This window comes from Budorcas taxicolor, chromosome 1, assembly GCF_023091745.1.
Source record: "Budorcas taxicolor isolate Tak-1 chromosome 1, Takin1.1, whole genome shotgun sequence".
Lineage (NCBI taxonomy): Eukaryota > Metazoa > Chordata > Mammalia > Artiodactyla > Bovidae > Budorcas > Budorcas taxicolor.
The window spans coordinates 25369493-25396446 of record NC_068910.1 but is presented as its reverse complement, the minus strand read 5'-3'; the positions used below and the strand labels follow the sequence as shown (position 1 = coordinate 25396446).

The window sequence follows — 26954 nt, the reverse complement described above, 5'->3', positions numbered from 1 at the left end:
TCTCCCATTCCTGGGCACAGGCCCTTCAGTCTTTGTGGGGTGAGGTTAGCGAGAGCGGGGTTGGCAGGGGGTGAGGGAGAGGGTTTGATAGGTGAAGCCCGGGGTCTCTGTCTGCTCCAGGTCGCTGGTGTGGGGGACATCAGGCCAGCTGTCCTTTCTTGGGAGCCGTCATTGGGTGCAGCCACATTCATTGGTCCCCAGCACACGGGATGGGGGCGCCCCCCCCACAGCCCCGCTCTCCTCTGCCCACACAGTCTGGTGGGCGAGCCCAGCGCCCACCTGCAGACATCTGCTGGGGAATGGGAGGAACTGTTTCAATCCACCAACAGGTCAGTGAGCCAGCCCCTGAATAATTGAGAATTTGAGATTTTGTTTTATTGCTATTGTCACCATTAGAAATAGCAGCCTGCCCTCATTGTCAAAGAGGTCAACGTGACTAATATTTAACGGATAAAATAAAGCACAGCGTTTTTCCTGGATCTCATTTACGGAAGATTTCACTGAAGAGTTCACTACGTTTTACTGGGACCTGGAGCATGCAGTGACTTGGCCTGGGGGATCTGAGTAAGTTCGAGGTTGGCAGCGCTGTCAGAGGCGCCAGGCTTCGGTGCCCCTCCAGACTAGAGCTGGCTGCACTCGCCCGGCCGTGAGGGAGCCCCAGCAGGCACGGCCACCGGGTTTCTGAGTGTTGGGTTTGTTTGTCTTATAATGAAAACCTCAGACAGCAGTCATGGAAGCTCTTGCAACATGAGATTGTTTTCACGTCATGCGGACCGCTTCCCAGAGAAGGAAAGGGCAAAGGGGTCGGTGGCCTTGGTGCTACTTCGCCCTCGGAGGCGGGGGCCGCCGCGCAGCCCTGGGGTCCAGCAGCCCGGGAGCAGGTGGAGGCCGTGCCTGGCGCAGGCTGGGTCCGTGGGGCCTGTGACCCCGTCTCTCAGAGGTAGCCTCGTGGTCCTCGCCTGCATGGCCCCAGGGACTCTCTGCAATGAGGCGGAGGCTTGGGGCCCATGTGGCGGGCAGCACCAGGCTGCCCTGCCATCTTTGGCTTCACGTTTTCTTTGGCTTCACGTTTCTGAAGCCTCACGTTTCTCTTTCCAGAGAGGGCTTGGTGCTTCTTCTTGTCCCTCGTGGGCCCCATCCTGATGCAGGTCTGAAGCAGGGCTGGGCTTTAATGGCGATCATCCCCCTGATGCTCAGTGGATCTGGACGAAGAATCCCGCCTTTCTCTAGGGCTTTCTGCCCTGAGCACCTGCACCGCTGCCTAGGGGTCCCTGCCCCACGCTGTGGTTTGGAGACTTCCCGGACGCTGGTTGCCGGGAGCCTGCATGCTTCCTCGCCTGCCCTTTGCAGAGCCCTGGTTGGTGGCACGGCCGTAGAGCCACACGCGCCAGCTTGATCTCGGGGCTCGCCGCCAGCTTTGTGTGCCGCGGCCAGTGGAGAGAATGTGGTGTGGGCTCTCATCAGAGCGTCTGATAACGAGGGCGGAAGTCTGGAATCTGATGCTTTTCCTCCCCAGTGTTCAGCCACTCCCGGCGCACCCCTACCCTTTACCCCAAGTCCAGGCTCGCTTCCCTTCAGATCACACAGCCTGTGGAAGAGGCATGCACGTCCTCCAGGCCACTGGTGTGTAGCAGGTGCCAGGTTTGGATTTTTGAGAAACTCTGGCTGTCACTGCTGAGATGGTGATTGGAGTGGCCGGCAGGCGGGCGCCCCCTCTCTTGGGCGGGCAGTCCAGGTACAGGCGTTAGTTAGGTTACCTTTGAGGACCCGTAGGATTTGGCAATCCTCACACCATTGGCTTCATGTGAAACCTGGGCTCTCGCTGAAGAGCAGAGGGGCCTTCTCGTGGGCAGGGGCTTAGCTCCGTGTGGCCGCATCCTGGCTGCCGTCTAGCCCACTGTCCTGTCTTTTTCCAGCCGCCTTTGGGGACCTTTATCCCCAGAATGCAGTCTTCAGAAGTGCCCTGTAGTCTTCAGTTCCGAGAGTTTTTATTCTGACTGTGCTCTCCTGGAGCCTCACGAGTCACCCTCTCCCCGCGAGACTGTGGCTACACACCCCCCACCCATGGGTGGTCCCTGGGGAGACAGCCAGGTTGGACAAGGTGATTTCCACTTAACACCTCAAGGGGCCTTTTTTGGCAAGACAGAGCATGGAGTTCCTACTTGTCATCACTGTTAAGTTCTAAGAAAGATAAAAGTAGCTGACTTCAGAAGGGGAGGGCCTGTGCGCCTCAGACACATTATCGCGGCCCAGGTCCCATTCCCACCGGCCTCTCCCCAGACCGGCCTCTCAGCTGGCGTCGCCCTGACTCTGGGTTCTTTCTCCCCACACCGCCCTCGTCACCCTCCCGCCCTCTCCACCTGTTTCTGGATGTTTGGAAACTGCAGGACGCTGTTCGGCAACAAGATCAAGTCTGTGGCCAAGAGAGCGTTCTCGGGGCTGGAAGGCTTGGAGCATCTGTGAGTACCCGGCCAGGCCCCTGACCCCAAGCCTGCGGGCGCGATGCGGGGAGCCACTGGTGATGCAGCCATGGCTTTGTAAGCCCAGAAACAGGCTGTGCAGAAATGCCAGCTGCTGCCTTCTAAGTCAGCTTCAACTTTGGCTTTCATCTTGCCTGCGCCAGCAGCAGTTACTGAACATACGGCCTCTTGGGGCCCACAGAAATACCTTCCTCCCTCCCTTTGCCCGACACTGACTTGGGCCCTGGGCTGCTTCTACTTCCTTGATGACCCTTCACCTGTCTCAGGCTGGCACCTCCCCTTAAGCAGCTCAGCAGGGCTTAGGGACATGGTGGGCTGAGCCAGGAGGTGGGGGGACAGGGCCAGCCCTGAGGCTGATCAGTGTCACCATCTGATGCCTCTGGTACTGGAGTCTTAGTTTGTCTTTAAATCAAATGCAACCTTGATTCTTTTGGAAAAGTTTTCCCTATTGACTTGCTGAGCAGGCCTCAGTTTAGCTTTGATGCTGCCCTTAAGACTGGTTTATTCCCCAGTTATCCCATGTGCTTGTGTCAATATAGGTGAAATAGCCACTTATGGTGGCCTTCAGACAGGACATGGGGGTGTGACCTATTGCCCGTGGTTCATTAGCGAAACCAGGGCTGTCAGGAAAAATCCCTGAGCATCTTAACTCACACACATGGCTGACCTGAAGGATACCTAGAGTTTCTTTGCCTAAGTAAAGAATGTTGCTTTTCAGGAACCTTGGAGAGAATGCAATCAGATCTGTCCAGTTTGATGCCTTTGTGAAGATGAAGAATCTTAAAGAGCTGTAAGTACCCGGGATTCCGTGGCCCCAGGTTAACCTAAGTAGAGGATTTCAGAGTAAGAAGTGCCTTATCTGCAGTAAGCTTCATTTTACCAAACAGTTGCATGATCCTTTACTGGTTTCTGTGGTGGCTTAGGTGGTAAAAAACCCACCTGCAATGCAGGAGACCCAGGTTCGTTCCCTGGGTCAGGAAGATCCCCTGGATAAGGGAATGGCAACCCAATCTAGTATTCTTGCCTGGCGAATTCCATGGACAGAGGAGCCTGGCAGGCTGTATAGTCCATGGGGTCGCAATGAGTCAGACGTGACTGAGTGACTAACACTTTACTTTCACACTTGGGATCATTTATAGTTGTAAGTTAAATTGTCTTCTAGAAAAAAAAAATGCCCTCTAGGGGCTTGTTCTGAATCAGGGGACAATACACTTTTTCTTACAGGACCTCAGTAAATAGTTTCCACTTTTTGGGCCACAAGAGCTCTGTCATGACAGCTTGATTCTTGAGCAGAAACCAGCCATAAATAATATATAAATGCGTGGGTGTGGCTGTGTGCCAGTAAATTCTTATTTACAGAAACAGGCAGTGGGCCTGCAGGCTGCAAGCTGATGACCCACTGCTGTCGATGATGGGAAACAAACTCTCTTCTGTAAAATGGATACTTGTCCCTTTAACTACGTCAAGGACAAGTTTCCATCTTTAGGGTGTGCTCACAATGAAGGGCCTTTATCGAGAGGGCTTTCTCTAAACAGCAGGGTGGGCTATGGACAGGGCAGAGCTCCCGGTGGGCTGTCACACGCACCTCGGGATGCAGAGGAGGTGCCCGGCCCCCCACGTGTCTCAGGCCCCGTGGCGTTCGCAGGTGCTGGCGCTGCCCTGCAGTGTTTCCCTGGGGGCAACAGGGGTTAGAGCAGCTCACCTCTGGCGGGGCAGCTCATCTGAGGATTGAGGTGGCAACACCCAAGCTCCCTTTCTTCTTCCTGTGCATCTATCCGATCCCTTAGTTCCCTGGAGGTGCAGCTTTGGGTTCTTGAAGTAGCTGACAGAAGCACACATGGCTTGGCTGTCTTTGCACCCTGAGCTCATCCTCGTTCCTGAGGGCCCTCCTGGTGGACCGTCGGTGGGGGCAGGGAGCGGGGAATGGGGCAGGAGAGAGGCATAGTCTCCATGGTTGGAAAGGAGAACAGAAGAGGCCCCAGTGACGTTCCCCTGGGAAGGACGTTAGTGAGGGGAGGCAGGCAGGCAGGCGGGCACTGGCCTCATGATGCTTAGCGTCCTGTGAGATTCCTGTCTGTCAGGTCATGCCGTTTCTCAGAAGGGCCATGATCTTAGAACGAGAGTTCGTGGAAGGATGGACACGTGGAGAGAGACATGATAAAGTAAGCATCACAAAGCACTCATCGTAGAATCTAAGTTGTGTTTTCACTGTACATTTCTTCCAGCATTCCTGTTTTTTAAACTTTCCAAATATAGTGCTGGAAGTAAAAACAATCTGATTAAAGGGAAGGGGGTGTTTTGAGGGAAAGACAGCAGGACAGGGAGAGAAGAATTTCCTTTGGGCCTCTTAAAAACTCAGGTTTCCTTAGGGTTTTCTATCTGGAAACAACTGGACCCCTCCAGGTGCTTGACTCCCCCCCGCCCTGTCCCCCAGATGCTGCTTTTGGTTCTGGAGGCTCAGCCTGGGCCCCTGCCTGTGCTTCCCACCAGTTCCTGCATGTACCCAGCTGGGGCTGGCCCTGGGCCCAGCCCTCTGATGGGAGAAATGGGTAATCCCACTTGGTCATTTTCTCCCCCCATTGGATCAAGGCAGGTTGAGCCGTGCACTTAGTCATCCTCTGGGTAAATTTCCATAAGCAATGATTAGAAACACACTTGGAGTTGGAGTCACGAAAATGCATGATGGAAGCCAGCAGAGTGCTGGGGTGGCTGCAAGGCGGGAGCCCAGGACGGCCGTGCTTGTTAGCAGCAGGGAGCTGCAGAGTCTTGGGGTCACCAATGACCCCCACAGTCTGGCCTTTCAGGCTAGGCCTGGTCTTGGAGGTGGCGTGTGTGTGTGGAGGAGAGGTCGGTTTCCCCAGCGTCTGCCTCCATGTCTCTCCTTCTGTCCTGTTAGTCCTAAATTCTCTAGGACAGCCTTCTGTCCATCCTGAGCACCCACTGTCTTCTGAGGTCTCGAGGCTTCCATCTGCAGAGGTTTTAATGGGAGGAGGAGGTGAAATTCTCCAGGAAGCTGGGCCAACAAATGCTTTGCATGTGTGACATGAGGTTTAACCCTTTCCAGAAACGTTTCTGATCAGGGAGAAAAGTCAGGTGTGTTTTCTCCAGTTTGTTTGTGTGGTTCAAATGAAACACATCCTTGTCCCCAAAATGAAGGCCTAAAGGTTCCCAGTGATGGCCAGTGTCTCCCTTAGACATCCATGTGGGGTGCCCAAGCATCCCTGTGGGAAGGGGCAGCCACTCCGGATGGCCTACCAACAGTGGGGAGCCCCTTTCTGCTCTTCACCAGTGCTGAGCAGTTTTCTGGTGCCTGGTGGCACCTCTACAACCGCTGTTCCAGGGAACTCTTTCCAGATGTGGGGTGGGAATTGGCTGTTTGTCCACGCTCAGCTGTGAGGGCCCTCCTGGCACCTTAGGAAACCCTCAACAGAGCAGCACCTATGGGAACCCTGCAACCGAGCAACTCTCCAGACAGCGCTAAGCATAGCCCTACCCCCATCAAATACAGGTACAAAACCTAGTGTTGATGTTAAGGTATAACATGGGCAATATCCCAGTTATAATGGCTCAGATCTCAGTTATTTCAGTCTTGAGAAATCACTTCCCCAAATTATTTTAATAAGTGAAGATGCCCAGCTCATCTGGGAATGGTGAGGAATGGGAGCAAAGAACAGGTTTTATATATTTTGTCAGCCGTGGGTTCTCTGCCTTCAGGTTCATCCCGCCTTGCTGTTGACTGATTTGATGGCTTCTGTGCTCATTCAAAGGCTGAGTGACATACAGGAAAATGAAGAAGGGGCTATGGAAAATGGGGGGGGGGGGGGGGCCAGGGTAGCAGACAGGTGTTGCTCTAAAAGTGGCCCGTGTGACATTGCTGGAGTTTCTGAGCATCTCAGCAACCCCTTTTATCACCATGCACCTGGGACCGTGTATTCCAGGGAAGCCCATGGAATAAGCCCTCTGTCTCCACTCTCGTGGCAGGCTGACCTCCAGCTCACGGCCCGAGGTCTTCCAGGAACAGGGCAGGTCTGCTCCTCAGCTGACTTATCTTCTAGTGACTCCTCAGGAAGGAATGTCCGCTGAGATGGCGATTCCGATTTCTGTTGAAAAAGCTTATCCTTAGTTGCTGAGAAATGAAAAAGAAAATATTCTCTGTTTTGGTTGGAGCCTCACAAAACCCAGCTTGTGCGTTCTCATGCTCCCTGGGCAGTGGCAATTAACTCACAAGCACTATTTAGGGAGCGGAGCCGATTCCTGCCGGCCTCCTGACCAGCGCTGGTGTGGAGATAAATATACAAACGAGGGGAGCACGCTGGCAAGGCTGACATTTGGACGCAACAAAACCTGTAGCTCCGCCAGATAAAAACACAGCAGTCATATAGGAAAAGAGCCCTTCTTGAGACTTGTCTCAGCATTTAGATCTCACTCTTGGATTGAGCTTGGAAGCTCCAAGTCTGTCCTATATGAGGGTGGGAAAAAGCATGGCAACCCACTCAGTATTCTTGCCTGGAGAGCCCCATGCACAGAGGAGGCTGGCGGGCTACACGCCATGGGGTCACAAAGAGTGGGACACAACTAAGTGACTTACAGGCCATGCTGTTCCCATCTGGATGGTCGGAGGCCAGGAGACTGCGTCCCTGGGGTCCCCTGAGAGCGGTGGCTGTCGCAGATAGAACACATGTGACGTCTACATGGCGGTTGCCTGAAGTGTGGGCCTTAGACCAGCAGGGTCAGAGTCACCATGGCTTGTTCATGACACAGAGTCTAAGCCGCTGAGCAAGAAGCTGCTGTTGCTCACAGTCTCCAGGTAGACTGTACGCACAGCTCTAGGTCACTGAGAGGAACCGTGAGAAAACTCCCACGCGAGCTTGCCGACACGCGCAGCCAGAGCTGGCTGGAGGGGAGGGTCATGCCAGGCACAGGTAGGAGGGTGTCCCTTCTGTGCAGTCACACCTCACATGACCCTTTCGTCTCATCGTCTCGCTTTCAGCCACATCAGCAGCGACAGCTTCCTGTGCGACTGCCAGCTCAAGTGGCTGCCCCCCTGGCTGCTGGGCAGGACACTGCAGGGCTTTGTGACGGCCACCTGTGCCCACCCAGAGGCGCTGAAGGGCCAGAGCATCTTCTCTGTGCCGCCGGAGAGTTTTGTGTGCGGTAAGACAGTCTTTGTAATTTGGTGTTTTTCTTTCTCACCAAGGGCACGGAGGCTGGGCGAAACTTCATTACGGGAGGGACTGCTGTGCTGAGAGTCAGCCCAGCCCGCGGTGACCTGTCAGCTGCTGGATACAGTTCATTTCCCACCGAAACCACACGTCATATTTATGGGGCCATCGCCTCATTATGTGGTTGTCGGAGTGCATGCATTTAATCAGGGGCGAGCAGGAGCTGGTTCAGTTACCCGGCGAATAATCAGTTACAGGAAGGTGGCTGTGTTGTTTCAGGACGGCGCTGGTGCCCAGGGTTAGCTGCAAATTTACTCGGCGTACGAGGCTGGGTTTTCCTGTGTGTTTCTTTCCAACCCCAAGAATGAAAGGTTAAATACAGGAAGAACGAGTCTCAGGAGAACAGTTGCTGCAGTAAAAATAATTCCTTCGTGTTGACTTGCACTCTTGCTGCGTCTCCAAAGCACTGGAATCACACTTGTAGCTTTTGTTTCTTTCTGATGGCATGTTGGTCCTGCCATCTTTTTGACGAGGGGTGGTCAGGATCCAGGTTTGGTTGCAGAGAGCACAGGAAATGGTGAGCACCTGAACAGACAGACACACATGCCTGCTCACATGCACGTGCACACAGGCACCATGCAGGGATACGCAGCCTTGTGGTCAGGAAGATGTAGTCACAGCAAGAGGTGAACTTCGAGTCGTTGCTGGTTTCTGCTATAGGAGCAGAAGTGCCGGGCAAGTGTGCGTCTTGCTGCCTCTTGTCCCCCTGGTCTGCCCGGAGCCTTGGGGGTGACATTCCCGGGAAGGAGCTCCCAAAGGTAGGGTTTGGGGACCCCCGTGGTGCACTTCTCTCTCTTGCTTTTGGGCACAGCAGTAAGCAGTGCGCCTGGGGATGTCAAGATAGAGGTGCCCGCCTTCCACACATCCACCTGCCACCACCTCCACCACTTCTGACAGCAGGCTTGCCTGCCTTCCTCCTGACCCAGTCCGGCGGTGTGGCAGCAGCCCCCGAACCAGCCGTCCTTACCGTCGGTGTTTCTCACAGGGACCACGTGCTTGGCTCCCATTCTAGCACGGAAGAGCCGCGACCCCCACTGTTCTCAGGTTCCTGGTCCCTGACCATTCCGTTCTCGTAGAGCTCCCTGAAATTGCACTTTCTGCCCCCTTCCTCCTCTGGCCCGCTACAGGGCATCGTCTTTCCTGGTGACTACGAGCCAAGGCAGGACCTGGGACATGCTGTTCCGTCTCTGGCCTGTGGCCCTGGCAGGTGGGTCCTGGGCTGCAGCACTTGGGACCCGTTTCTCAGAGCTACCGTCATGTTTTCGCTCAGGCTTCCATCAGACAGTCATCAAGTACTAGTGGGAATCATGGAAACACTTGGCAGAGATCAAAATTTCAAGCTCTGTGGGAATCTCCCACTCCTTTTTAATAAAATGGAAATGTAATCACTTCACACCCACTAGGAGCTAGAATCCAAGTCAGACACCAACAAGAGTTGGTGAGAATGGGGAGAACCCCAAAGCCACCTACGCGTCAGGTGGGAATGCCGTATGGTATAGCTGTTTTGAAAAACGTTGAACACGGATACTATATGAACCACCAGTTCCCCTCCTAGGTAAGTTCCAAAGAGAAACAAAATATATGCCCACAGCAAAGCTTGTACATGAATGTTCATAGCACTATTATCCATACTAGCCAAAAAGTGGAAACCCACATGCCTATGTGGATAAATAAAATGTGGTATAAGCATACAATTAGGACTATTATTAGGTCATGAAAAGCAATCTGAGTGAAACAAGTCAGTCACAAAAGACGGTGTATGATTCCATTCATGTTTAATGTCCAGACTAGGAAAACCTCTTAGAGGTAGAAAGTAGATTAGTTGGTTTCCTAGGGCTGGGGAGGGGTGGAGGGAGAGGGATGATAGCTAAAAGATGCAAAGTTCCCTTCTGAGCTGACGAAAATGTTCTTAAAATGGACTGTGATGCGGGTGCACATGCCTGTGAGCATACTGAAAAGCATCAGCTGTCCACTTGAAACAGGTGGATGCTATTGCAAAAAAGCTGAATTTCACTAAAGCTATTTTTTAAAAGAGAAGTATGATTTACATATAAAGTTTACCCCTCTAAATAATGTACAAGTCAATGGTGTTTAAAATATGGAGCCGTCATGTAACTTTCACCACTAATTTCACGTTTTCATCACCCATAAAAGAAACTAAACACGTTCCCCACCACTCCTGTGCCTCGGGTCTCTAGGATTTACCTATTCTGGATGTTTTGCATAACCGGAATCCTATATATAGTCTTTTGTGACTAGCCTTTTTCACTTAGTGTAGTTTTTTTGTCTTCCTCCCCCCACCCCCGCCCACCATGTATCGGTCCTTCATTATTTTTTAAGTGGCTGAACAAATATTCTAATGCATGGCTGTCCATTTATTTAGCCTTTCATCAGGTTGCTTTCCACCTTTTGTTTACTGTAAGTAATGCTGCTGTGAGAATTCATGTACAAGTTTTTATGTAAAATCTCTTGGGTTTATACCAGGAATGGAATTGCTGGGTCATATGGGAGCTGCCAAACTGTTTCCCAAAGTGGCTGTACCACTTCACACGCCCCCAAGCAATGCATGAGGAGTCTCGTTTCCCTTTCTCAGCACTTGCTGTTCAGTCACAAAGTTGTGTCCGAGTCTTTGTGGCCCCATGGACTGCAGCACGCCAGGCTCCCCTGTCCAACACTTGTTACTGCCTTTTCAGTTTTACCTAGACTAGTAGATATGAAGTAGAATCTCATTGTTGTTTTGATTTGCATTCCCCTAATGAGGTTGAGCTTTTCATATGCATATCATCAGACCTATATGTATGTCTGCTTTGGAAAACTGGCTACTCACATCTTCTGCCCATGTTTTACCTGGTCATTTATCTTTTCAGTATTGAGTTATAAGAGTTCATTATCTATTATGGATACTAAATCCTCAGCAGGATTAAGATACGCCAGTATTTTCTACCATTCTGTGGGCTAGTTAGGTTTTTTAAATTTTGATTGTCTAATTTTTTCTTTTGTCATTTATATTTTGATGTCATTATCTTAAGAAGTTATTACCACAGACAAGGTCACAAAGATTTACGCCTAGGTTTTCCTTTGAGAGTTTCACAATTTTATTAGCTTGTACATAGTCCTCCAATTTTGGTCTTGTTGAAGGTTCTTTTCACTCTTATGGCTCCCTCCAATGTCCCCATAATCTTGTCAATTTATGCAATAGAGATAGCTGGGATTTTGAAACAGGGGTTGCATTGAGCCTCTAGAGTAATTTTGGGAGTACTGCCATCTCAAGTCTTCACAGTCTATGAACGTGTGTGTGTTGGGGATGTGCCATCACTTCCTGTTTGATCTTCAGTGTGGGTCACAGGGAAGAAATATGCACTCTCTCAGGTCTTTCCAGGGCACATGCCTAGTCCTGCACGTGCCGGTGGCCTTCTAGGTCCTCAGAAATGTACTGAGCCTCTTCAGAGCCCACTGGTGACATTTCACTCACCCGATTTCCTTTGCAATCTTCTGGCCACCCCTCTTAATGGTTCCAACTAATACTCCTGCCTCAGCACTGACTGCTGGTTATTTTTACCACATGCCCAGGGGCCGGGGCTCCCCTTGCTGAGCAGACTGGACCAGGTCAAGTAAATGCAGCTCTGTGGGTGTGCCCAGCCCATCCTGCTCACCTCACAAGTTACTAGGCTTGTGGGGTTTTAATGCTGCCATAGAGCTGGGGAGAGAGAAGTGGGACCTCGGGTAAGTTATGCCAGAAAGGTCACTTTTCTTCAAGTGTTTTCTTGAAGCAGCACTCCATGGGTTGTTACCAGTTATTTCCTAAGATTCCAAAAAAGCTGACGGTGATCATTTTTGCTAATGGTCTCACTGCTTTAATAGAGGTGCCCATTTTCACAAGCCATTATTCTGATGTTCTGGTGGTGGCGGTTTAGTCTCTAAGTTGGGTACAACTCTTGCAGCCCCATGGACTGTAGCCTATCAGCCTCCTCTGTCCATGGGATTCTCCAGGCAGGAAAACTGGAGTGAGTAGCCATCCCCTTCTCCAGGGGATCTCCCGACCCAGGGATCAAAACCCGGGTCTCCGGCATTGCAGGCAGATTCTTTGCCAATTGAGCTACCAGGGAAGTAAGTGATGTTCTGGAGGTACTTCATACCCTACTCCCTTTGGAGTAAAGTTTGAGGGGCGGGGGCGCTCTGCATTCAGAGTGGTTCACGATGCTCTGTGAGTTTTCTCTGACAATGAGTGAGTAAAGCTGCAGCCTTAGGGAAGTTGAGGACTGTTTGATAACGAGCACTGGTGGATGTGCCTGTAATCAAGGGGTGTGATCACGGAGGGATCACTGTTCATGGAGCTGTTACTAGATATGGTCAGATAACCACAGTGCACGTCCCTGACCGTATCTGGTAGAGCTGAGGGTGCTCAGGGAGCCACTGAGGTCTGAGTTTCTTGTTCGCGAGAACTGCAGCTGGTTCCCATGTCCTGAAGGGGCCCCAGTGCCTTACAGCTGGCTCTTCTCACCCCAGATGACTTGCCAAAGCCCCAGATCATCACTCAGCCAGAGACCATCACAGCCGTGGTGGGCAAGGATGTCCGCTTCACCTGCTCGGCCGCCAGCAGCAGCAGCTCCCCGATGACGTTCGCCTGGAAGAAGGACAACGAGGCGCTGGCCAACGCCGACATGGAGAACTTCGCCCACGTGCGCGCGCAGGACGGGGAGGTGATGGAGTATACCACCGTCCTGCACCTGCGCCGCCTCACCTTCGCGCACGAGGGCCGCTACCAGTGCGTCATCACCAACCACTTCGGCTCCTCCTACTCGCACAAGGCCAAGCTCACCGTGCATGGTACGCCGCCTTTTCTTGGGGGTCCGGTTCCTGCAGGCCACGCTCGGGGCCTGCTCTGTCATCCATCTGGAAATGACTGAGATGGGAGGCGTCATTCTGTCACACGCTGTGGCTTGGCTTGGGCTCAGGAATAGCAGATTGTAGGGTTTATTCTCAGTGGATTCTTTTGGGGTGATGTTTTTTTAATGCAGTTATTATGTAAAGTAGGCTTCCCTTGTGGCTCAGCTGGTAAAGAATCCACCTGCAATGCGCAAGACCTGGGCTCAATCCCTGGCTCAGGAAGATCCCCTAGAGAAGGGAAAGGCTACCCATTCCCAGTATTCTGGCCTGGAGAATTCCAGGGACTGTAGAGTCCATGGGGTCATGAAGAGTCAGACACGGCTGAGTGACTTTCACTTCACTTTCATTAAAGTACATTGTAGGTAAGGCCAAATCTTGTATTTTCTCCCCACCCCCACCCACCACTTATTATCCTCCTCAGCCCAAGATGCCTGGCAGCCAGATTCCAAGTGCACCCCAATGCTGGGGAAGCAGCTGCCCTCCAAGGAGACGGCCCAGCATTGGGGCTGGTGGCCAGGCCAGTGAGCTGTGGGCCAGTGACCCAGGAGCAGAACGGTCTTGCAGATGTCTGACAAGCATTTTTTACTCGGCAGCCAGCTCTAGAGCCTGTCAAGATGGCTCTCTTCAGGGCTGCTGTTTGTTGTAGTGAGTTTAGGGTAGAGAGAGGTAGATAGCTTGAGCAGTTAATAGCACTCTGCCCTGCAACGTAGCACGATTCTCTTGATTTAGCAAATCTAGTTAAATGGTTCCAGCACCAAGGTTCCTAAATGGGCTTTCTTCAAGACGGAAGAGCCAACCTCTTGCCTTCTCCAGGGTGAAAGCATGTCACGTTCCCTGCCATAGCACCTGGCAGGAGCAGATGTCCTTGTTTTTCAGGCTCCCTCAGGGTGACCAAAGCAGGCAGGTAGGCATCAGGCCCTGGCACTTACGGGGTATCCCTATTCAGACTGGTCACCACAGAACAGACAGTAGGACAATGTTTCAGGGGAACCTTCCATTGAAGGGGTCCAAGCCAACCTTGTGTGCGCGATGAGAGGAGGTGATAACTGCTGCTTGTGCGGCAGGAGCAGTCGGCGGCGCTCAGAAAGCCCTGCTCCTGGTTCCGGTGGGGGTGGTCCTAGGCGGACGCTGCACCAAGGGCGGTGAGTGGCGAGCTGACACTCGGGAGTGGGGGAGTCAGTCCGACGGAAGCCGCTCCCGGCCTCTGCATGCAGCGTTCCACAGGCGACTCTGTCTGCTCTGCAGTGTTCCCTTCCTTCACCAAGATGCCCCACGACATCGCCATCCGGACTGGCACCACAGCCCGCCTCGAATGTGCAGCCACTGGCCACCCCAACCCCCAGATCGCCTGGCAGAAGGACGGAGGCACAGACTTCCCTGCCGCTCGGGAGCGCCGCATGCACGTCATGCCGGATGACGACGTGTTCTTCATCACGGATGTAAAGATAGACGACATGGGCGTTTACAGCTGTACTGCCCAGAACTCGGCTGGCTCCGTTTCGGCCAACGCCACCCTGACTGTCCTAGGTTGGTACGCTGAGTGTGTCAGTGTGTGTGTGTGTGTGTGTGTGTGTGTCTGTGTGTGATTTTCTTACACATCATAGGGACCTAGAGGCACGGTTCTCAGACTGTCCTGTGAAGCCTGGGGTGGGGGAGTGCAAGAGGCGGTTTTTACTTTAAGCAAAACAAGTGGTTCCCTCTCTTAAAAAAACAAACCAAAAAAGCCATTGAATTAGTCTCCACAGAGCTTAGGTGTGAGATACTCTGAAGAACTGCCCTCTCCTCAGGCAGGCAAGGTGGGTCAAGAGGGACAGACGTGGGCCTGTCACCGGGCAGTGTGAGAACCATGGGGGTTCTGTGGCTTGAGGTCAGTTCATCCCCAGACAGCACAGCTTAGTCCCTCTGGTAGAAAACCTAGCCACTCTGATAAAAGCTCCCAGATGGCACTGCATGACACGTTGGATTGTCCTTGTTCCAGGAGACAGACAGACCTAGAATAGCCGAGGTCCACAGAGAAACGGTGACACCCCCACTTTCTTGCAGAGACCCCGTCCCTGGCAGTGCCGCTGGAGGACCGCGTGGTGTCTGTGGGAGAAACGGTGGCCCTGCAGTGCAAGGCGGCCGGCAGCCCTCCGCCCCGCATCACCTGGCTCAAGGGGGACCGGCCCCTGAGCCTCACCGAACGCCACCACTTCACCCCCGGCAACCAGCTGCTGGTCGTTCAGAACGTGGTGCTGGAAGACGCGGGCCGCTACACCTGCGAGATGTCCAACGCGCTGGGCACGGAGCGTGCACACAGCCAGCTGAGCGTCCTGCCCACCCCGGGCTGCAGGAAGGACGGCACCACCGTGGGCATCTTCACCATCGCCGTGGTGTGCAGCATCGTGCTCACCTCCCTCGTCTGGGTGTGCATCATCTACCAGACCAGGAAGAAGAGCGAGGAGTACAGCGTCACGAACACAGGTGAGCCGCCGCGGCGACTCGCAGGGGAGGGGAACGGCCGGAATGTTTGGGAAGGAGGCTAGAGAATGACACCATGTTATCTTTTGAGGATAGCACATTTTAATGGCAATACTCTCAATGCAAGTCCATTACGAACTGTGCAGTTTTCTGAGCCATCGGGCTTTGCTGCTGTGTGGGTTGTGGCTGTAGGGATTTCACTGGGCCATTTTTCTCTTGGGGCATGGTGATGAGAAGGGAGACAGACACTGTCCCAATGGCTGGGTAAAGTCAGGCTAAGCAGGTGCCAGGAGGGCTTCCAGGGCGCAGCTTGACAGCGGCTCCCCGGCGCCCACGTCTGCTTGTGTCGTCACCACAAAGGATCAGGACCCCTGGTGTGTGACGATCTTGTCTGCTTGCAGATGAAACCATCGTGCCCCCAGACGTCCCGAGCTACCTCTCTTCTCAGGGGACACTTTCGGACCGACAGGAGACGGTGGTCAGGACGGAAGGTGGCCACCAGGCCAACGGGCATCTGGAGAGCAACGGTAGGGCCTCAGCCCGGGCGCATCCTCTTAAGCACGGGGACCCTGCAGCTTGGATGACTCAAGTCTGCTGGTGGGTCTTTAGGGACTTAACCTGTGCCAAGTTCCACCAGGTCTCTGTTGGGTTTACCATCTCCTAATCCGGATAAGGTAGGACTGCCTGCAGGAAGAGCAGCAAAGACGAGACCCCTTCAGACACACCCCCCACCCGCATTCCTGGAGCAGGGAGACTGCCCAGGCCTGCTCTTCAGAGTAGGAAGTGCCCCCAGGAACGGGGTGGGGGAGTGAGTTTATCCAAACAAGAAGTGCTCACCGTCATGGCACCATGGCCTGCCTGGTGTGAAGGCAGTGTTAGAAAAGGGGCCTCATTGGACCTCTGGGTTATCAGCCCAGGAACAAACCCCTGGGAGGAACCTCTCGAGTAGTGTCGCTGTGCTGGCTGCCTTGCCCACTCTTTTCACACAGCGTCGTCTGAAGCGCTAAGCGCACCTCAGAGGAAGGGCGTCTAACCGGATGGGAGTCTGTTGCAGGTGTTTGTCCAAGAGACGCAGGCCTCTTTCCCGAGGTGGAAGCTCACGGTGTTCTGTGCAGGCAGCCCAAGCTGTGCGTCGGGTTCACCAAGGAGCCCTGGAAAGTGGGGGAGAAGGCTGACGGCCCACCCGGCCCCCAGAGGACAATGGGTACGAGCAGCTTTCCTCAGGAAAAAGTGTTTAGCTCTTGAAGTCGAAATCTGAGTTGACCCACTCGCTACAGGAAAGTTGTGGGGGGAGACAAATAATTGATGTCAAACCATCTCAGAATTTGGCACTCACTCTATAAACAGGCAGTGTGGCCTGGCTCTTTTTAAATCCCAGAATAGGTCTCTCAACTGATACTATGGTGTGTTAAGCATGAGTTTACATTTTTAAGTGACAGAGGTGCCTCTTTACCAGGGCCACTCTGACACTAGGTGTCTAATTGTTCAAGAGACGGCTGGCACTGCACAACACCTCGTGCACACCGGATTTTCCCCTGGGATCAGTGTATCAGTTCACACTTTGATTAAGAAATTAATCTGAAGCATTTCAACGTGGAAGACCTCTGTTCTTCAGGAGTAGCTTGGTGTTGGCCACAGTCATCCTTCTGTGAACGGACTTGGGAGGGGAGGTGTCTACGGAGGGTGACGAGAGCAGGGCTTGGGCCTTACAGAGTAGTCCAGTGATGGTTCTCCGTCTCATCCACAGAGCGTGGCGGCCCAACGGGGTGCGGTGACTGCAGCGCTGACACGCTCGGTTACTCCCAGGAGCCCACCTGCCGCCTTCAGCCCAGGGACAGCAGACAGCCGGGAACCCCGAGCAGCCAGGAGCCTAGCCCGAGTGAGCACCCGCACCCTCCACTGCATGCGAGCAGGGGGCCCCTCTACCCCAGTAACCACGACAGAACGCAGGCCGCCCTGAAGAGGCCCGCGGCACCTCTCGATGGCAAAGGTAAGGCGCTGTCCCCCGGGGGTCGCCCTCCAGTGGGGGTGTGTGGCCGGGCTGACGTGGCCTCTCCTTTCTCCCCTCCTAGGGGCATCCTCTTGGACTCTAGCACGGCTGTGTGAGCCGGACTCATTAGACCTCCAGCCTTCATCTGTGTTAACTGCAGGCAAGCCTGAGCTCGCGGACGCCACCTTGGGCTCCCCTGACGTGCCCGGTGAAGGCCAGCACTTGCTTCTTTCCAACGGACACATCCCCCAAGCCTGTGACTCCGGTTCCGAGTCCACCCCCCTGACAAGACAGTCCCCCGGGAGACGGAGCACACCACTGCTGTTTGCACCGAAAAGCTAGGATTTGTCTACCTCGGCTCTCATGGCGTCTGCAGGAAAGAGGTGGGTGAGGCCACGAGGGAGCCTGGCTTCGGGCATCACTGATTTGTACATAGTTCTCACCTCCACGTGGAGCGGCAAGAGTCTGAAAGGACTTGAGGTGGAAGCACAGAAATGCAAGAGGCTAGCGTGTACAAAAGGTAGAGAAGTATTGGGTACCCTTGTACATAAGATTCTCAGAGATGCCATATATATTATATATATCTTTTCAGAGGCTATTTTAATCTTTAGTGCATGGTTAACAAAAATCGTACAATGTTGACAATATTATTTTTCATACCTGGTTGCTGTTTAATTTTGGAGGGGGGGATAGTTCTGGTGCCTTAATGCATGGAGTTCCTTGAAGCTACAAACCACATTTGTTCACAGGAGGTTTTGGTGGTGGGTGGAAAGGAGGCGCCTGGCTTGGTACAGACCCTGGGATGCTTTACCACCAGAGGCTGTGTTTGCAGTGGAAGCAGCTTCCTGTTATGGTTGCTTGTGTGTGGACATCGTTGCGGGGACCTCCCCGTAGAGCTCGGAGGGGCAGACGGTCACATTCCTTAACGGTGAAGGCGTTCTCGTAGGTTTAAGTTCTTTCTCTAACAGGTGGAATACAGGTTGTTAATCCACTACAAGCAATTGGTTCCAACAATTAGGATGCCTTTCTTCCTTCTGTGAGAAAGGCAGATGTGGTCTTGTCAGTATCATTCAATGGTCATTTGAGGCTTTTTAATAAGATAGAGGCTGCTGGTGGTGTTGGTACCTGTGGATTTTTCAATAGTGATGTTGTAGTTCTGCAGACATAATTAATATTACATTGGCCTTAGGGGAGAAAAAAACCCGAGCCCTCGCTTTTCAGGGCTCATACGTCTCTACTGAGGATCCAGAGCAGGCCTGGCCATGTCCTTCCCTCGCCCAGATGGCCCCGGGCTTGGACTCTCAGAGATCAGCCCCTCGTCCTGGGTTTTGGGGATTTTTGCACTTTTTTTTGAGACCTGTTGCTAACCATCTTGTGAGTGCCAATGTGTATTTCAGGAAAAATTACATTGAAACAAGGTCCTTAAAAATCTCAGAAAGCCAAGTTCCTTTAGCCAAAAAGCTGAAGGGGGACGTGTTGATGGAATGGTTACTTACCTATGTTAAATTTCACTGCCAGGTGTCACCACTGTTCCAAAAGGTAAGCACATCTAGAGTTCTGTTCTCAACAGTTAACTGATTGTTACTTCCACAAAATATGTGAATTTGCTGCTTCTGAGAGGCAATGTGAAAGAGGAAGTATTACTTTTATGTACAAAGTTATTTATTTATAGAAATTTTGGTACAATGTACATTGAAAAACATGTAAAATATTGAAGTGTCTAACAAATGGCATTGAAGTGTCTTTAATAAAGGTTCATTTATAACATGTTAAGTGTGTGGTGGGTTGTTTTATACCTACATAAACAGGATGAAGCACGGCTGGTTAAATTCCAGAGACTGCCTTTGTAAGGGAGTCATCCTGCCCTAATTAATTACCCTTTCACTTCTTCTTGAAAAGGAAAAAAAAATTTAGTCAAAGCAACTGTATACTGTTGCTCCAGGGAAGACATGCCAGCACCAGATTCCTAAGATTTCTCTCTGAATTTTTCTAACACCTGGAGCTTATTAGTCAGTCAAGCTCCAGAATGGTGACCTTACTTCGTCTCTTCGATTTCCAGTGTAGAGCTTAAAATTCCTAACAATGAACCTTACTGATTAGGAAGGATGAAACCACCCTATTTCCAAAGCCAGCCCCGGCCCTTGCTTTGAGTCTGAAACAGTGAGAGAGGTCAGTGACGGCCCACCTAGTCACTGAGCCGAGACTGGGTTCTCTCTCACGAGACACCACATGAGCAGCTGGACACCTCTCTGTAAAATAATACAAGTGTGTTTATAGGTGAAATCTGATGGTCATTAAGACCAGCAGCTTGGTTACCCAGCAAGGATGCTTGCCGTGCACCTGTACTTCATTCTTTTTACACAAAGCTGTAAGCTGATGCAACTAGAATTAACCCAGGGGAAAAACCCGCCCACATCCCCAGCCTTTTCCCTAAGTCTCCTTCTAGCCATTCTCTTAAAACTGTAAGCATCTCTGCCTTTGGCTGACTCCACTATCAGGTGGCAGGAAATGAAAGATCAGATACAGATCAAATGAAGGCTCTGAAAGGGCCTGGACTCAGCATTGCCATGCTTATTTATTAAGGAGTTGAGGAAAAAAATGTTCAAAGTACCACGGTGGACAGACATCATTTTCTCTCTCAACTCTGGCAAACGAGCCGATGACGTCACCCCAGCCAGCCTGCAGCGCGGAAGACATGTCCTCCATGTTGTAACCCGAGTGGGACTGGACTTCCGCACTGTGTCTCGTTGTTCAGATGGCTGGACAGCTGCTCACTGGAAGGGAAACTCTTCTCACAGCAGGGTCCTTTCTTGAAGGGAGGGGCCATCTCTGATTCAGGGGCTCTCTCTGCCAAGTTCCAACAGAAAGCTTCGAGTTTGGTCGTAAGCACCAAGAAAGATGAAACCTCCCAGACTGATGGCTGCCATCCGAGGGAAGACACCTGCAAATAACCTGGTGGGAGGCAAGAGGAGAAGTTTTTAAAACCTGTGTGTGTAAAAAAGGCTAAATTCCAACACCCACAGCTCGCTCAGCTTAGCACACCATGCTCATTAAACCCCGCATAGCACTTAGACGTGTGTGTTTCTTTTCAGAATGGCACTTACATTCCCGAGCAGACTTGCTGGAGCTGGAGCCCAGCTGTCTGCTGGCTGAAGTGGCCGAATACCAAACAGAGCTTACTTGTGAGCACCCACCGCTAAGTCCAGCAGTCAGTCCAAACTCACTCGACCCCCACAAAAGTTCTGTTAACAACTCTGACACCATTTGTGTCGAGACACGATGAAATGGACTTTTTAATAAAGCTGTCAGTGAGCTGACTCCTGGGGAAGGCTGGAGCCCCGACACCTTAGACCTGAAGTGGGCCCTGGGCGTTTCGGGAGATTACCAACGACTCTCCTGCTCCTCCCCGTGATTCACTTGGTCCCATTTTGTCCTTAAATCCCCACTTGGGGAATCCAATCTCCATGGATCCCGTTTTCTTTCTCTTCTAATGAAGGGCAACACAGATGGGCTGTTCCAGCTGGGAGGGGAACAGCACCTTTTTATAGGTTTTCTCCCCAGGCACTAGGGAAGGCCAGTCACCATCCAAGTTGCAACTTTTGAATAAGCAAAGAAATGCAAAGTAAAAGAACAATGTTACTGGGGTTGTAAACTGGACAATCATTGTTTAATACACTCCCAGAGCAACACACAGTTATTTGTTCAAAGATGGTCATCGTGGTTTCGCTGATGAAATAAAAACTGCAAAGAACCCACTCTCAGATTACAGATTCTGGTACAGGAGACAAACCTGGGAGATTCTGCAACTGAAAAATAAGGTTGTCCACAGGGACTCACATGGCAGACAGACAAAATGCGTTCTAAAAGAAGTCCCAGAGCGGTGTAATATGACTGCATGTTGGACAAACACGGCTGACATGTGTCCTCAACTTTCTGAGGAGACTTTCCTCGCCTATGTGTCTGTAATAATTGAACCTTTTTACCAACAATATTACTTGTATATGCAAAAAACAAAATTACACAGTCAGAACTAGTGAATTCACTACTAAAAATACTTTGGATCAGATCTAGGGAGGACAGCTGAAAATACATTATGCCAACGGGAGCCTGGAGTAGCCCTGACAGCCTGGGAAACCTTCATGCTCAGCTAAAGGGAGACGCGCCAAGACCCAGACAAGGAGGCGGCCTCACAAGGGCAGCCTAGTCCACGGCTGCCCAGCTGCCCCCTGTCAACTGCCAGGAGAGGCCAGCTCCCTGCTCCTCAGACCACCCCACCACGCAGCCCTCAGCACTTCTGAAAACAGACTTGAGAGGAGTTCTGGGGGTCGGTGGTTTAGTTAGCTGCGAATTTAACTCACCAACTAAAATGATACCCCAAATAAGAACCTCTTTTTCTTGTCCACATGAAAATTCTACAGATGAAAACACACTTGTAAGGAAAAAGCTGTTTAGCGCAGCACCGTGCAAATTGTTTCTATATGAGGTGTCCCTGAATTTCTGCATTGAGGCCCCTAGGTCCTTCCGACCCAGAGAACAGCTTCACCTCCCAGCCCCCACCCCACAGAGACATGCTGGCCAGGAGGGCACGAGGCTGAGCTGCGGAAACTGCACTTGCCACAGGAGCCTCCCTCCCCGACTTGTTTCCACAGCCTGAGTCTCGTTCTGCTCCCGCTGCTAAGGAGCTCTGCTGCTCCACGCTAGGGGCAGACGGAAGCAGTTTACGGCTTCACTAGATGACAGCTGAGTCTGTTAACATCATTATAGCCTTAACATAAAGTCATTTGTCCAGTGAGCATCCCAACCAGACCCAGACACGGCGGCTGGAGCAGAGCGGAGCCTCACTGGAGGGACCACACGCGGGAGAGCCGACACCCCGGGCGCCACGCAAGGGGCTCGGCAGAGGCGGTGAGCTCGGGAAGGCGCAGGAGAGACACACAGGCCAGGCGACGAGCTGGAGTGCGGAGCAGCGCCGGATGAACAGGCTTCCCATCTGCCTTCGGCCCGCTGCGCTGGACGAGCGTTTGGTATTTTCATTTGAGAAACCAAGTTGTCTGCGGGCACATCTCCCAAGTCTGTGCCATATGGTTACCCCCACCCTCCCCAGAGTGACCAAAGTGCGTCACTGCTTTAACGGATGCCGAGAGCTCAGCACCAGCCCCGAGCTGGGCTTGGGGCGTGAGGGGTGTGTGTACATGTATGAACCCTCTGCAAAGCCCAGGCGTGTTCCAGGACCACCAGGAGCCCTGGGGACTCTGCGCGGAGGACAGAGGAAGCAGCAGAAACCCAGGCCCACTGTTCAGAACAGCTGCCCACATGGGCAGGGCCTTTGCTTCTTTGCCTTTTGTTACAGTTCCCTTGTCAAATTATGTGTCTCTTATCACATTAATGAGAAGCTAATGAACACTCTGCTAAGGACCGCGCTGGGCATACCAGTGGGAGCCCAAGACTCAAGAAGCTTCTGGACGATGAGATCCCTTCACAGGGCTGACAGCAGGGACAGGGACAGGCCCTCTGCATGAGGATGACACCCTGTCTCTGCCTGCGATCCTGGCGTGGCCCCACGAGGGAGCACCCAGTGACGCCACCACCAGGACAGGGAAGGTTAAGTTTTGATCATCTCAGGGAAACCCCTCCTCCGCAAGCTTCTGGTGCCGCAGTCCTGCCAACAAAGCCACCCTCACACACAATACCACCTTCCTGAAAACAGCAAGCAGGCTACAGCCCCACTCAGACTCCACAGGGCTACAGTCTGGGGCAGAGACCCAACAGTTGCCAGAGACTCTTAAGAATGATATCGAAACAGATGGGTAAAATTCAGCATTTGGACATGATGACCTAAAACAGCTATTGCATGCAACCCCTCTGTGTGGCCCAGTCACTATCTGAAGCCCAGAGAGTCTTTTCCGGGCTACTTCATAGCTCTTTTTCCGTGGCCCCCACCTCCGCCACACCATTTCTTTCTTCAGAGGAACTAACATCAAAATCGACGTGTCTCAACTGTGAGCAACCAGATTCCTACGTCCTCACCATCGACGAGCCGGGAGTCACTCACTCAGGACAGACGGGCTACGCCCCTGCCCTCCCGGGCTCGCCCACTCCTCAGGTGGCCCGGCCTCGTCCCCACACCCCGTGTCCTTCAGGCCGCAGCACCCACAGCGAGGAGGCAGTCACTGAGGCCACACCGCCAGCTGCCGTGAACAGAGGACGGGGCTCTCCTACAGAAGCCCCTTGCCTAGGCCTGGCTGACCTGCGCCAGGCTCCCCAGACTCAACCAGCTGCAACAAAACCTGCCAAAGGGACACAAAACTAGCCACAGAACCGACGGACACAGCTCTGCGGTGAGGCGGCGGCACTACTGTGGCTTGGCCTGGTCACCAGGCGCCCTTCAACCTTCCCTGAACGGAGGGGGGGCTCTCAGGAAAATCCCTGGAGATGATTCCAGAGAGAACCATGATTTCACCCGTCTGTACAGATCCCAACCTGCAGACAGCGTTGGTGCCTCGTCGCTTAGTTCTGTCCCATGGACTGTCGCCTGCCAGGCTCCTCCGCATGGGATTTCCGAGCCAAGAATACTGGAGTGAGTAGCCATTTCCTTCTCCAGAGGATCTTCCTAACTCAGCGATCAGCCTGTGTCTCCTGCACTGCAGGCAGATTCTTCACTGCTGACCCACCGGGGAAGCGCTTGGACAGGTTTGCATGTTGTAAAAGCAGTACTGAAATAGCATTTTAAAGACAGCTTTGTGGGACACCATGCTAGAGTATGAAGCACTTGGCTGACGATACAAAGCTGTGGGCTTCAAGGGAGGTGTCACGCACTGAGCTGTGTTGAAGGTGGTAACTAATGATAGGTAAAAGTGTCCCAAACCACAAATGCTTTCCTCTAACAACGCTACCTTCGTCACTCGGGTCCTACCTTACACAAGCGGACGCTGGCTTTCTCACTGCTGCAGCCCAGAACCCGGCAGGGGCCGCACACACGGACATCACCCGACACTGAGATGGGACCCACCAGCTGCAACACTGCGTCAGCTCGTCTGTGTAACAGCACCTCACATACGCAACATCAGACATGATGTCTTCTACGATCAGGACGAGCAGAAGGAAGAAGGGTGGGTGTGCCTGACACTGGACTAGAGAAGGAGGAGGGTGGAGAGGCTTCCCCTCCTGGCCTTACCCCGACAGCCCCTGTGTCCGCCAAACCGCCTGCAGGGCAGAGAGGATATTCCCACTTGCGGTGCTGGAACCAGCCTGCAAGGAAAGACAAAGCGAAGACGTCATCTCACAAAATTCCCCAACCTACTTAGAGCTGGCTCCCCAACACCCTCCCCTAGGACAGTTTCAGGCAGACTGGGGAGTCCCTAGGGAATCAGCTCCCTGGCTCTCACTGGACTAGAAGCCCTCACATCTGAAGCCGCCAGCAAGCCCTGATCTGGCCCAAATCCCACCTGAAGCAGCTTTTCCAGGTGAGTTCTCTCATCATCAACCAATGAGCAGAGCTTCCCCAGACAATTCACATACAACTACTGACCAGGAAACCGATGGGAAGCGGTGTAATTGATCTGAGAAGGGTGGGGAGTAATCAGTATAATGGTATTGTGAAACTTCTCTCAGTGGCTAATGCACACATCCAATAAAGAACACTACGTTCAGTTTAAAGCTGGCTTTGCCCTACGAAGCTTCATACTGCGATTTGACCTTTCAGAGTCATCGTTTTGGTTCAGGTATGTTCCATGGACTTCTCTGAAGTCTTGATGCAGTTGTTTTAAAGATAATTTTTCTTCATGGCATTTGTTAACAGTTCTGAAAACTGTCCTAATTCATCTGGTGAAAGCTTAATAAGCATGATATAAGTTCAGAGCCTCATACTTGCTGCCTGGCGTGAAGCAGGCCAACTCTCTGAGCCTCACGACTGTCACCAGTAAAAACAGGGAGTTTCTGAAAAGAGTATTACCAGCCAGAGGCCCTACCAGCCCTACCTATTCACATAATATGGAGGAAAATGATGTCAAACAGACAGCCATCACAGTGATTCCTGTGGATAGTGCTTTGTCCAAAGGCAGCTCCATTCGTGATTCAACAGGCAGCGTAAGGCTGCTAACTTACAGGTATTATTGCCACCTTTGTTCACTGTATATACACATAAGCCCTGGCCCTAATGGAGACAAGCATCTGTTGTGTCTCCGATACATTATTTTACCACTTACCTTTGCCAACATGATTCTTGTTTTGGCCACGTCCAGAGGCGTGGTGACTGCAGCTGCAAAGCCACCTGTGCACATAAAAACACGCCACACACAAGTGAGGCATTGTTTACCACGTTACACGGCATTTTATAATTTTTATTCTAGAATTCCTCCTAACTCCGCCAAAAATACTTTATCATTACATCCACTTGACTGATTCCAGAACAGGAAGCACACAGCAAAATCTTTACCCACATGCTCTGCTGCGTGGCAGTGATGTCTCACTGCATATCAGAGAGGTGACAGGATATTTTATATGCTCAAGTTTAAAAAAAGGCCCCGCAATGCATCTTGCTCTCTTGGGAAGCAGTTCACAAACCTGTGTGCATGGGGGGATCTGTGGTCAGACCCCGCCCCGTCTGAGAGGCGCTGCTGCACCCCATGGGTCTCAGGGGTCCGTGCCTTCCACGGGCCTATCCTCTCTGACTCCAAAGCGCTGCTGTGGTTTCTGCTCCAAGGCAAAACTGGCAAAGGGAAACGTGTATTGCTGTGGGGACTTTTGGTATACATGGCTGGGTTTTTAACGGTTAAGAGAGCACGTTTTTCTGTATTTCCAGACTTCTGGTCAACAGCACAGCTACGGTAACAAGATTTCTAAGCTCGTTTCTTGTTAGAGTCAGTCTTGATCCAAGCCCGAGTTCTTCCTTGTGGCTGTGTCCTCTTTATTTAAATTCCGTGACTGCCAAATGGATCTTCAAAAAAACCCACATATTTTAAAGGGGTCTGCATGTACAGACAGAGGAACTGGAAGACTTTTTCTTTTTTCTTTTAACAGAAATCACAGTATCTGGGATCAATATTTTATTCAGTATGATACAAAGAGATATGGCAGACCCCCCAAAGTCCTAAAAAAGACTGAAGCAGTAAGCCCAAAAGGGTTTCCTGAAGATTCAGCTTCCACGACCCACACTGAAGTTGGACAGTTTTCTAAGAGCTGAACACAACACGTGTGTCAAGGATGCTCCAGAAATAGCAGCCTCTCCCTCTTAAGTTCTGGGTTGTGTGGACAAGGAGGTCATTTGATCTCTGCCAAATCTCTTTCTAAATACGTTGCTGAAATAAGATCATGAAACTGAACCTCCTCCATTTGGTAACATTAGGTTATTTATTATGCTGCTGACTTCTTGAAAGATATACCCAGAAGGGCACAAATCTTAGGGCTAAAGAATAAAACTAGAAACATGTATGCTAGGTTGCCTTTTATTTTAGCCACCTCTGAGTTATGAATAGGAAACGTTTTCCTCCCAATCGAAAAGGTGCCTGAAATTCAGAGACCTGCTAAACTGCAAGTATTTTTAAAATTTCGTGGACTCAATCCTCAAACGCTACTCTCTCTTTTAAACCACTTAACCATTTACTCCGCCTTCAATACTCAAAGTCACATGTATCTTGGCTCCAGAAGCAGTACTGTTTCATTACACAGTGACCTTCATATAGGAGTAAGACAAACACAAATTTGTCCAGTTGTTTAAATTCCTAAGTGCATAACCATTTTCCCATTTGAAAATGTCTCAAACTGACCTAAACCAACTAAAAAGGCTTAAACATTGACAAGGACATTATCAGTCCTCCGTCTGACCACTCAGGCTCTCACGAATCACCCATGTTGAAAAGTATTTGTCTTCTACTAAATTTAGATACTGTAAATTGAACTTATTTTGGCCATCAGCGA

At 51.7% G+C, this 26954-nt stretch overlaps 2 protein-coding genes across 6 annotated transcripts in view; one reads left to right on the top strand and one right to left on the bottom strand.

Moving 5' to 3' along the window:
* LRIG1 (leucine rich repeats and immunoglobulin like domains 1) overlaps positions 1–18806 on the top strand; it is a 115202-nt gene extending 96396 nt beyond the window's left edge. Inside the window, exons 10-19 of one of the 2 annotated variants that reach the window (XM_052640370.1) lie at positions 2388–2459; positions 3199–3270; positions 7471–7634; positions 12209–12529; positions 13835–14116; positions 14633–15052; positions 15451–15576; positions 16104–16253; positions 16797–17039; positions 17200–18806. In XM_052640370.1, the coding sequence (XP_052496330.1) occupies positions 2388–2459; positions 3199–3270; positions 7471–7634; positions 12209–12529; positions 13835–14116; positions 14633–15052; positions 15451–15576; positions 16104–16253; positions 16797–17039; positions 17200–17381 (2032 nt within the window). In that variant the 3' untranslated portion in view covers positions 17382–18806. Of the gene's footprint in view, positions 1–2387; positions 2460–3198; positions 3271–7470; positions 7635–12208; positions 12530–13834; positions 14117–14632; positions 15053–15450; positions 15577–16103; positions 16254–16796; positions 17040–17121 lie in introns of both variants that reach the window. The other variant, XM_052640361.1, reaches the window with a different exon arrangement.
* Positions 18807–19595: 789 nt separating this feature from the next.
* SLC25A26 (solute carrier family 25 member 26) overlaps positions 19596–26954 on the bottom strand; it is a 142061-nt gene continuing 134702 nt past the window's right edge. For all 4 annotated transcript variants that reach the window (XM_052640382.1, XM_052640398.1, XM_052640390.1 and 1 more), the window contains 3 exons: positions 25244–25308; positions 24214–24287; positions 19596–19991 (listed from right to left, as the gene is read on the bottom strand). In XM_052640382.1, coding sequence (XP_052496342.1) covers positions 19874–19991; positions 24214–24287; positions 25244–25308 — 257 coding nt within the window. In that variant the 3' untranslated portion in view covers positions 19596–19873. The remainder of the gene's footprint in view (positions 19992–24213; positions 24288–25243; positions 25309–26954) is intronic.